The sequence below is a fragment of the Papilio machaon genome, chromosome 16, assembly GCF_912999745.1.
Source record: "Papilio machaon chromosome 16, ilPapMach1.1, whole genome shotgun sequence".
NCBI lineage: Eukaryota > Metazoa > Arthropoda > Insecta > Lepidoptera > Papilionidae > Papilio > Papilio machaon.
Window position 1 is genome coordinate 2,823,176 of NC_060001.1, and position 12,526 is coordinate 2,835,701.

At 34.1% G+C, this 12,526-nt stretch overlaps 1 protein-coding gene across 1 annotated transcript in view; it reads right to left on the bottom strand.

Moving 5' to 3' along the window:
* Positions 1-7,330, bottom strand: part of LOC106716620 (protein dead ringer) — a 103,327-nt gene extending 95,997 nt beyond the window's left edge. The window contains exon 1 of the mRNA XM_045681527.1: positions 7,112-7,330. Within this exon, the coding sequence (XP_045537483.1) occupies positions 7,112-7,159 (48 nt within the window). The 5' untranslated portion in view covers positions 7,160-7,330. The remainder of the gene's footprint in view (positions 1-7,111) is intronic.
* Positions 7,331-12,526: the final 5,196 nt, after the last annotated feature.

Genomic DNA, 12,526 nt, shown 5'->3' on the forward strand with positions numbered 1-12,526 from the left:
TAGTGTTTTTTTTTTTCATTAGACTTGTCTTTGTGTCTGGTAGGTAAGCCCAAACAAATTGCAACTTTTAAAGTAAATAAAAAAAGTTTTAACAATATGTAATTCTAATCTTTTCACTTGTTACAATATTTATCACGGTGTTACCAGCATTGCCGAGGTGCGGTGGTAAGTGGTAGAATAAACAAACACATTCGACCATCTCATTACCGTTACTTACCATCAATCTGACAGACGTCGGAATTGTCTGTTACATCCGTGAGATTGCCCTCTATTAAAACGTTTCCTCGAACAAATACAATTAATGACGATACATTGAATTAGAAACTATCCACAAAAATCTTTGTATGAATACTATCGTTATAAAAATTGAGTAACAAATAAAATTGTGTAATAAAATAGTGATAATATTATCCCTAGTCAAATAAGGTTTGTCCTATATTAAATAAGCAATATATTCCTTAAAAATTGGTCCACGCTATCAACGGTAATATCACTTTTAAATTAATTAAATTCACTTATTCTTACCTTATGTAATAGTTTCTTCTAGAAATTAGGTAATAAAACTTATCGAAATGAGGTTAGGATCAATAATAGCTTGGTAGTGTAAATACTGCTTTAGTTTATAAAATATCAAAGTAAAATAATAATAAATTGTACGCAATTCCACCTGGATATGTTCCAAATAATCGATTCGATCAAATCGATTTGATAAATCGAGTATTCAGTGCATATAATGCGAACACGTGACTCGATACAAACCCGTAGCAATTCTAAGTTAGTCTTATCGTTCACGACATTTTTCTATCAACTATTAAATTATACAATACTATTATAATTATAAAATTCTGTACAACTTATCTAACGAATTAGAACTTAATTGCATTTAATTAAAGTTTATTTTAGTTTGATTGTAAAATTGGTTAATACATTTCGTTGTATGCAGGCGAATAGTTTTAGTTCTGCGACTCGGGGCCGCGGGTACCCGCATCAAAATGGAAACAATTTATTCGTTAATACCTTCCCTATTGGTTAATATCGCATTCCTATTAATATTGTTGATTAACAGGAAAAAATATGTTGGTTAACGGTTTTAAGGTGTGACGTTACACAATTGTGCAAACGTACTTTAGACAAATGTAAAATTAATTCGTATAATCACACAAGGCACAAAATTATTAATTAGGTGTTTAGAATCCTATGGGATACATATTAAGACAACTTTAAAACCTTCTCTCATATTATTTCCATTTTAAATCCAAGGAAGAGAACCCGTACAATACACGGGGTTGAGTTACCTTAAGATTTCTACTTATAATTATTACTTCATAATTTCCGTCGAGACACTTACTGCAGCCTGAAACCAGGCCAAGCGAAGCTATGTACAAATTAATACATTTATGTAATTCCATTTCCTTGTCATTAGCGACGCCGCCGCCATATTTGCATGTCCACAATTACCCGCCATTTTGTATCTGGTATAAAATAATAGAGCGGCTAGATCTGAAGACATTTTATTCAAATTTAATAGCTAATTGAAATGTATTCACTTATACGCTACGTGCTGTATTTCATCTTGCACAAAGACCTTTCTAGAAAGTTCGTTCGACTTTCATATTTATTTGTAATTAACATATACATATTTATTACTAGCGAAGCGTTCAGGCTTATCAGGTCGTAAATACAATTATCGCTCTCGTTTACATTAGATCAAACGACAAAAACTGAATTTCATCAAAATCTGTTTTAGTAATTATAAGTTCACTAACTGTCGCCTGCAATTCCGTCCGCGCGGAATTAAAAAAATAACTTTTGTGTTCTATATGTTCTTCCAGACTATGTTCTACATCCATGCCCAAATTCAGCGAGATCCATACAGCCGTGTTGGAGATACCTTGTAACAAATATCCATCCATCCATCGATCCATTTAAACACGCATTTACCTATATAACTAGTAAGATACACATTACACCTGACATTAAGATTCAAAATAGCAAAAAAAGTATAAAAATAATTGATATATAAATTTGATGTTACATACATATTAAAAAATTATCATGAAAAAGTGTCGTTCAGACACTTTTTCCGGGCAAAAAAATCTTATTTAGGCTAAATAATCCATAAATAGCAATGACAAGAAGCGGTTATTCACAATAACAATTGAACAGGTGCTTTTTTATGAGACATCTATAATTTCCTAACAATATTTAGTGACTAATACTTATTTGCCTTAAATTAATCATTTCAGTATCTTTATCGACTAATGTAACAACAAATCATACATTGACGATGACTTCAAACTATATTTTCAATATGTTCATATGTCAATATGTTCCCATTAATATAAGATTGACCATATCTACCTCACCCGTTCTTCCCATTCTCATACACCGATGACACACATTGAAATACGTATTAAATGTAATCTAATTTGATAATTCCACAATAATCATCTTGATTTCCTTGGCATCATCTCACTTACGTGATTATGTCTGGTTTACATTGTGCAAGTACAGTAAAAAAGTTGCATTTAAAATCATCGCTGGCATACAAATGGCATAATGTAAACAACCGGCGCTAGTAAGCCCATATCAGGACACCGCTACTGTTCTACTGTACTTACATAATATAAAGTCATTATACCGACACCCAACCCAAAAAATTTTTTTCGATCACTGTATGAGCATCGTGTTATGACGTCATTACACTTACCTACGGCTGAATCACGAATTCACACACATAAAAATGTCACTAACAAGTCTGAATTCGACTACCCCCACAGACCAAACACTCTTTTAGGCTACATAAGGTCAAAATAAACAAGAAATTTATACTTTGAGACGAATCTCCACGAAAAATATTTAGTTATTGCCGGACTATTGGATTAAACTAACACAGTTGTTACAATAAATTGTGTCAAATATAATAAGCACAATGAGCTAATCAAGCTATTTAACTTAACCCTTTACAACGGATGTTAAGCCACGTCGTCCATCATTTACAGCTTATTCTATATTTTGACAACAAAACTGAGCATTGATGTGGGAACTTGGAAGTAAAATGATGTCTCAGAGAGAATCATCAAAGTGAAATACGCAATCAAAACAAACGGATTATCAAAGAATTATTTAAATAAACTTTTTAACTGATAAAAAAGTGAAATCCATTCATCTGAGTGAATTTTAAATCCTTAAATAACGAAGTTAATTTGTCGAAGTACATTTAGGTCGATAAGTGCCGTTGCGTCTGCGTCACTTAACCCACGCAACCTTCCTTTATAAATATTGAATATCAATACAATTATTTACGACAGATATATTGAATATAAATGACGAGATAAAAGATCGGGCTCGATTCCTGTGTAAAGATCGGTGACAAAGGCGCTTTGTCGAGTCAGCCATTTTATTTGTATGCAAATTATAGCTTCGACAAAGGAACGTGATGTTAACTCAAATAAACGAAGCCACAATCCTTTTGATAGAATGAAAAATATTATATTAATAGGATTTTATAGCATTTGAATAAATTTTATTCCTATATAATATACAATTTTGAACGCTGCGATTTTGAACTAATTTGAAATGGATTGTACATACGTCAAACAAGAAGTTATAATAGTATCTGCATCGTATATAATTCTACAATTTCAAGATATAAGTAATTAAATAAAACTGTTTATATTTTTTACAAACATAAAAAATTAGCTTTTACCTGCGACTCCGTCCGCGCGGAAAAAAAAATAGAAAACGGGGTAAAAATTATCCTATGTCCGTTTCCTGGTTCTAAGCTACCTGCCCACCAATTTTCATTCAAATCGATTCAGCCGTTCTTGAGTTATAAATAATGTAACTAACACGACTTTCTTTTATATATATACATAAATTAGAAATTTTCTTTAATAATCCATGTGTAGGTACTTGTACAATTATATGAAGGGATGGACAAATCATAAACATTTGCAACATAAATTTAATGTTAGTGATACGTTTAACTTCTTTTGTAGGCAGTGGCAGTGACAGTGGGCACGCGACCAGGTAGCTAGCGGGTGCGACACCTGCCCGAATTTCTGACACCACACGTCACACCCCTTTTGAAACAGATAACAGCAAATGGCCGAATGTTTTAAATATCATTGACGTTCCATACTAAAAAAAACAAACAAACAAACATCAAACTAATAATATTTAAATTTGGAACGAATTGTGTAGATACATTGAAACGACAATTTTTCTCAATTTAAAATTATTAATTGCCAGCTACAAAGGTGTGAGCCGTTGAAAAGTAATGTCAACGGATGAAGAAATAATTTCGTGTGAGAGTCGCCAATTATTTCAATTAATGAAATGTCGCGTCGACAGGACAGGAAAGGGAAGCGGTCACCTCCGGGGCTCGGGCTAACTTTAGTGATTGTGCACTGAGTGACGGGAGTTTGATTAATTAATTCGTGGCCTATCCGAGTGGGGATAATAAATTGTGCGTGTACCTCCCGTGAGATGTCGCCGGTGGACGCACCGCTGAATAAATGATATACTCAAACGCTAACATTAAATCCGTCTAGACCGAAATAGATTGCTAACGATGTCTTATACAGGTAAATGAAGTCCTCAGAGACGATGGATCATTAAAATTTTTAGCCAGAAATAACTTATTAACTAAGTGCATTTCGGTAAACCAACGAGGACAGATGTAGTACCTACCAATCATGCGGATTCTCATATTATATGCGGTTCCGTCTTTTACTGTGAAACGTGTCTAAACCCATTTCTTTAGTTATTATTTCTTTTTAATATCAAAAACACATAGAAAAAGAAAACTATAAAAATATGTTTTAGCAATAAACACATACAACTTATTGTTAAAACTTTATTCCTAGAATTACAAATTAAAGCGGCTTATCGTGACGCCGTTTATGATTTTTTGTTTTGTTAAAATCATGAATAGCGGCAGAAATGGTTCCGCTAAATAAACAATGCCAGACCGATTGCCCTAAGCCCGCACAGATGTTGGAAGGGACGTCCTTTATACCATGTTATGGAACCCAAGACGATTTTTGTTATATTAATAATCATATCGGCGCCATTTCTTTAAAAGTGTCGCCAAAGCCGCCCCGCACATGTTGCGCGCCAGACACACTTAGGATGCATTCATTAATTTACATTTAAGATGCGTTCAAATTTTGTAACATAGATAATACAACGATTGAAGTTTTTAAGCGAATCGTAAAAAAAATACTGATGATGTAGAATTAAAAAAAAATGGCAAACGAGCACGACCAACGAGTTGAATATTCGAGTTCAAACAGAAACTCCAATTAATGAGTCTGAAAATTCATTTGAAACGAATAAAATCTAGATTAATGACCACATTAATACAAAACGTAAATAATAATTTGTAGCTACTTTGTGGGAACCCAAAAAAAGGTTGCAACAAAACAATGGCGTTATTTAAACAAACGAATTGGTAGGTAGGATTTTTAGAGGTACAGAGCAATAAAAATAATGACGCGAAGTCAGGTACTCACTTTCTAGCATTTCAATGGATGCAGTTTTATTCGTGTTCTTTTTGTGGTAAGTCCGAAACATTTTGACACTTTATTGACAAAATTAAGATATTTTGTAATCGATTGACAGCAGTAATATTTGGAAGTGAATGCCAATAGAGTTAGAGGAAGATGGAAGAAAGTACGGGACTATATATGTGAAAGAGATTTGAAAGAAGATATCCATAATATGGGTGTGAATACAGATAAACCTGATAGAGATGTACAGAAGAGGGTACAAACTGTGCTGAACAGGGCCGTCGCGGGGTTAGGGCGCGGTTGAGCGTCCGCTCAGGGCACTAGACAGAAACGCGCGCCATACATCTGCGAATTACACAGTCTAATGTCACCCTGTTAACCTCCTCCAAAGGTATGGTAAAAATATGACGACGCCGTAGAAATCGCCCAGGGCGCTAGTAGGCTGATATTGTTACTGGTGCTGGCATGGAAAACAGCAGGATGATCATAACTGTATTTAAAACTCCTGTATCCTTAACTAGAAAGATTTTAATTCGTGTAAGAGAGATATGTGGTGCTTTTCTTTTATTAAAAGTTTTTTTTTTACTTTAGTAACAACGTAATCGCATATTACGTAAGTCAATTAAAAAAAACTATTGTTTATGTCACTAAAACCAAATAGTAATAGATAGGTATTTAATAAAATATAATGGTAAACAAAAAATATTAACGTCATTTGTAAATGGGAATAAAATTAACAACCTTAGGTAAAAGTCCAATTTTACTATGTAAGGGATTGTTAACTTCTGAAACATTCACAGAAACATACTTTTATTTGAGAAAAAAATGAGACAAAATCATTTTGTACGGCTGTTTCGTCAGTATTATTAGCCCGCAGTTAAACAAGGTCAAATTACTTAACCTGAATAAAATAATAAAAACTATCCATATTATAAATTCGTTCAACAATCGAAAATATTAACCTTAAGTAACAGTTATTAGTTATCCCGCAGAAAGCACACTAGGTTAAAAATTTAATTTGTAAATAATTAAAGCTACCTTCGATTTCTTTCAATGACGGATCAGCATTAATAGAACAGTGTATCAATAGGGCTTGTAAATGATATCAATAACCTGTCAAAAATAACACGCCGATCTTGATATAACTCGACAAAAATATCCGTTCAATTGGGATATCACTTTCCATTCAAAAAAGTTTAGACGACAACTTACCAATAATCGATAGGTTAGGTATCTTTGCAATTATATTTTTAAGATATAACACCTTTAATATACTGTTACATAAATTGCAGCAAATATATAAATGAATATGTAGAAGACTTTAGAGGTAGTTTTTGATATGTTAAAATCCAACTCAATTGCAAAAACTTATCTAAATAACATGATAACAACCTTAATTGCTTCATCTGCAAAATAATCTTAAAACTTGTTACATTAACTAACTTGAACATGTGTAATGCCTTTTTACTTTTGTTTTTAATCATCAAATATTGCAAAGGTTGCGTTTTTTAGCCAAATAGTTTAATTTAAATTAAGATCACTATTCAATTAAAGTTATATGATGTCTCTTATAAATGCAATGAAAACAAACTCACCACAGGGCTGTCATCGCCAAGGTCGGAATCGCGGTCGGCGTCGGCCATGGCGTACGCCGGCACCGGATCGCGGTTCTTCACCCGAATCTTGGCGGCTGTTGTGCACGGGCAAAAGAGCAGGCTGGGCACGCGGCACACGCGTTCACACGTTGCACACGCGCACGGCACACGCGACAAGTTACACGCGACAGCTTGGATACGAGCGTCGCCGCGGCTAGCACGGTGTGGTATGGCGAACTCTGGCAACACTGCGATCCCCCCCCTCGCAGCTCCGTGGCTCCGCCCCGGGGCGTGCGGCGTCACGGCGAATCAAACCGCGCGATATCAAACCGATATTTCAGTTATTACGCTCCGCCCGTTTCGCTTGTATTGTTTTTATTCAAAGCTATAAAATAATCGCGTCGATAATCTCGTATAGCGTTGCGATTTTTAGTTATAACGCAACGGTTATCGATGTTGAATATAATATTTGCATTGAATCATCAATTAATATGAATCTAGACTTTATTACTTATTTAATTGATTACTCCGTATTAATATTAAGGTAGGTATTTATGTGTAGTGTTATGTCATATATTTATTTAAACTATAAAAAGTTTAAACAATAGTATAAACTTTTATCTGCTCTGAAAGCATCGAAGATTATAAAAATTTAATTTATTGGCGAACTTTTTAAAAGCTGATGGAATATTCAATTACTTAACGAAGATTCATTAATTTATTTATAGGTATACTTTACACATTGTATCCATTTGTTGTTTTCTTTGTAGAAGAATATTTTTTCTTGCACATTCCAGTGGCTCCTACGACTGGAGCGCTTTTTCCATAAAGATCATCAAAAGCAATACAACTGTAATACTTTTGATTAAATTGTAAAATGTAAGACAAAAAATTTAAAAATACATTAAATATTATTATAAAAAAAATAACGAATATTTTTTCCTATAAACACATCGCTAACATCACAATCTACCTACAAAATTCCTAAAGATTTATTTAACAAATTCTTGTATCGCACGTTCGTGGTTATTGTCCGATAAAGTAACCAAGGATAATACTATAATGCTGTAAGTATAATGCAAAACAAGAGGCGCTTATATATCGGCACCTTCTCTAAGCCGATATATTAGCATGGGTCCGGTTACAAACCTCGTTACAGCATCAATTACTGCTCACACAATGCATGTAACAACTAGATAATGTTGAAGATCATCTCAAAATTAAATTATACAATATTTTATAACATGTTATAGATACATTTATGTTTCCATTAAACTTGGAAACTAGTAACCTACAATTATAAGCAGGCTTTTTGAGCCCAAATATAAACATGGAAACTTCACAACAATTCTGGTTGTTATTTATTATTAACGGATCTAGCTTAGCTATAGCTATAGGTATGCCAAGGAGATCTTTTTGGGGGCATTTGAGTCTTTTCAAGTGTTGGTAAATAGATGAAGTGTAAGCTGACAGTTCGGTGTAATTAATGGACCGAGACGAGGTTCCAATGGAAAGAGCCTCAGTAATTCAGAACTTGATTTAGGCAACGACGTCTTCAAACATGGTTATATTGTAGTTACTTCTTCCAGGCGCTCAGTACCTGCCATAGGGCATAACGCTGGTCAGATAGGAGCGCCACTAGTCTGTGAATAACATATTCTCACGTAACCCTGTTAACTCCAATCTAGGCATGGTAAAAATGGGGCACGGTAGAAATCACGCTCGGGGCGTTGGTAGCGCTAAATCCGGCACTACAGGCTACAAAAGTGCAACAGTGTAGCCCAGATTCAGGAATATTATAGTATGCGAAAAGTCACCGGATAAACTCTATAAGGTAAACATTTTTTTATCGATAAGTAAACAATGAGCTCTTAAAAGCACTCAAATTATGTCGATTGCTACGATCACTAGGTACTTATCGTTGGTTTCTGAGACATATCGTCATCCCTGTATCGCCGTCTTTGAGAAAACGGAAATAACTATATATATAAATATATATATATATTTTAAATGGGCATTTTGGTCTTAGAAACCTATGATTAGACGAGTAATCTTTTGAGTTAAAACTAAACACACACCTCCTTTAATTTGTCACTAAAACAAACCTTTATATATTTAGTAAGATAAGTCTACACTGAGCTAGTGTCTAATTAACCATGAGATTACTCTGAATTTATAAGTAAGTTACAATAAAATGAAGTAAACAATTTATAAATCGCTTGTGTTTAGATTATAAATAATTAATAGTGCAAAACTTTTCTGCAGTATATAATGTAGAAGATAGGTCGTTGCGGGGTAGGTGCGGGACGGCGGCGGCAGGGGGCGCTAGGTTCAGACAGCAACAATTAATGCGGCCGGCAGATCAATCGCTTGTCGAACATAGCACACCGGACCTGCTTACACCCGAGTACAAGATAAAAGCGATAAAAGAACATATATTTTAAAGTAAGGAGCACTTTTATTGTAACTTAAGCTTTACCGCTGTTTGGTGCTTTTATCGTAATTTCTTAACTGACTTTTTAATATTCGAAGATAACTTCATTCTAAAAGGCTTCAATTCTGAAAAGTGATAGCATGAATTTATTTTGAATTATCTAACTAAATAATAACACCTTTGTTTATCATAACATGTTACTTTTGGACACTTTAGCTGGCCCAAAAAACTTACCACGACTACATTAATGTCTAATTAACAATACTGCGAATGATATTTTTATTTTAAATCTACATCTATTTGTCTCATGAATAAATAACTCAAAATTTAAAACAACAAAAGACAAACTAGGTAAAAATCTCGTAATTTGGGCCACACGCCTTTGTAATCGCTCCGGGCTGATTGATGAAGACCCCCTCCTCCGCTGACCGCCGCCCGCCCCGCTACCCCCTGAGCTCACCCGCCGCCGTTTACACCGAGTGATACATTGCTACGAGATCTATTACCGTCACTACATTACTGCTTCTATTTTTTAATTTACTAATTCGAAGTTATACATAAGTATACTTGATATATTCACTTCTGTAATAAAGATGCATAATGGTCGAATTTGTTCAACAGGTTCCGCGTAATCATAAGAAAAAATTATCTTCCGTTTTACACTCATTTGTCCTTAGGGAACATACCCATACTACGTGACCTATTTTTTAAGATTTTTCGACCCCTCCCTCCCCTCGGTGACCATTCGTAGTATATGCCAAGACCCCCCCCCCCTCCCCCTTTAGTTTTCACGTAGTAATTCATAATTATGATTTTTAATCATTTCACAGGCAAAAATTGAAAAAAAAAATAATTTGACTCATATTTGTCTTTATTGCATAAGACTGCATGCATACTTAAATTACTAGTGAATTATGTATTATGAAAAAGAACAACATTTGTGAAAACATATTGCTATACAGTATGTAACTTACAGTAACTTAATTTACGAACACAACAATTATTTTCTGTTTTATTTTTTATTTTACATTAATATTCATCTCATACGTCTTCAACAAATACATTGCCAGCATCAATCCACTTGGATACGTTGATTAAGGGGGCAGTCATATCAAAAGTTTCTTCAGTCTTAGCTATTTCTTGTTCATCGATGGTCTCGACGACTAACCACTCCACGTTTTCTTCCAAAACACATAAAACTTCTTGTAGCCTCCTGGATAGAATCCGCAGAGGTCGCACGCGAGACAGGTTGTCCACTGCACCACCATGCACCAACTGTGAGTTTACAAAGCGCTAAACACCGCACTATATTCGAATATAGGTCGAAAAAATACGAGATTTCTCTCATTAAAATCGACTACGTGACAAAAAGCTGAACCCCCCCCCCCCCCTCCCGTGACTGACCGTAGTATTTTAAAGACTCCGCCCCCCCCCCCCTAAACGGGTCACGTAGTATGGGTACGTTCCCTTATTTTAATAACTATTAAACTATGATTTTATCTACGGCCAGAAGAAAAATGTAAAATGAAGCAATTAGTTTATTATAAAAGGAGAACAAGGTATGCGAAAGACAATCCCGATAACTCTGCGAGTAATTATTTTGGACACAGATGGCGACAGTGAAATTCGATTTTTATCAAGATGTTTGATCTTGTCATTAGATGGCGCTATAAACGAATTAATTCTTTGTAAATTGTAATTTGCCAGTGTTGAAACTTTTCTGGATAATATTTTCGCAAATAATAAAATACAAGATTTTTATTTGAGAAAAAATATTATAATCATATTGTAACACATTTTTTGTATGCCAAACATATCATTTTCTAATGTAATTTTATCAATAACCTCCTATGTTCTCTAAGACCATGGTAATCCGGTGTAACCTACAAAAATACATACAATAATCTATTTAAAGTGAACTTTTCTCCAAATGATTAATGTACAAAGTACCTATAGAGACGAAGTGCAAAAACAATCATCAAGTACGCATTGCAGGGTATCGGCATTCCTCACGCCCCAACCCTCGGGACAATGATAAATTAACAATATTATTGAGCAGCGAGACTCAGCGAGAAAATTAAATTAGTCAAACACCTCCTTTATTACTGCCTAACAATTTGCCATGTTAAATTATAGAAAGTTTGTCAGAGCTTTTTGACATTTTTACACATGTCTCGCGGTTTGTCTTTTGCGCTAACTAGTGATGGAATTTTTGTTCATTATTATTAACTCTTTTGTAGTGGCCTCGTTTTTCTACAAGTTTTATCAGATGTTACGAATTTTCCCAAATTGTATGGAATTATTGCTTTTATATTAAAATCATTTTTCCTGGTACCAATAACACCAATCAAACATTCAGAAATTCTTCGTTTTTCCTAAAGACTAAAAGAGAAACCCTGGTGGACTGATATTTGTTTGCTGTTTTCGATATAAAAAACACATAAATTTTTATTTTATAATATTAACCGATTTCTAAAAGCTTTTGTAATATCGTCTAATATTTATAAACTCGAGGTAACCCTAAACGTTATTGCTTTTTGTGGCATTTCACATTTGCTGAACATTAATGCACGGTCGCGGTTTGCTCGTTCCATTGCGACTATGTTTAACTGCTTCTCAGTAATGCGTCCTGTGAAGGTGCAAATAAACAATTTTTTACGAACCCATTTGACATACATTTTTCATTTTGTTGCCTATACAAAATAACACATAATATTTACATTACTTGTATTAATGGTGGTAAAAGTATTGACAGGAATTTTTTGTTTGTACTTAAAAATCAAAATTGACTAAGTAATCGTATTTGAGACCTTGAATTTTCGGAAATTTGGTGCGTAGTTTGATCGTAACATCTAGTTATTTATCTATTTTTTTATGAACGTATACGTAGCGCTTAATATCATTGCTTTAGGGATTCATTCGTGTGTAACTAATATTCAAGGTATCTTATAGTTTGCTTGGATGTGGCAATACCGTGGGAT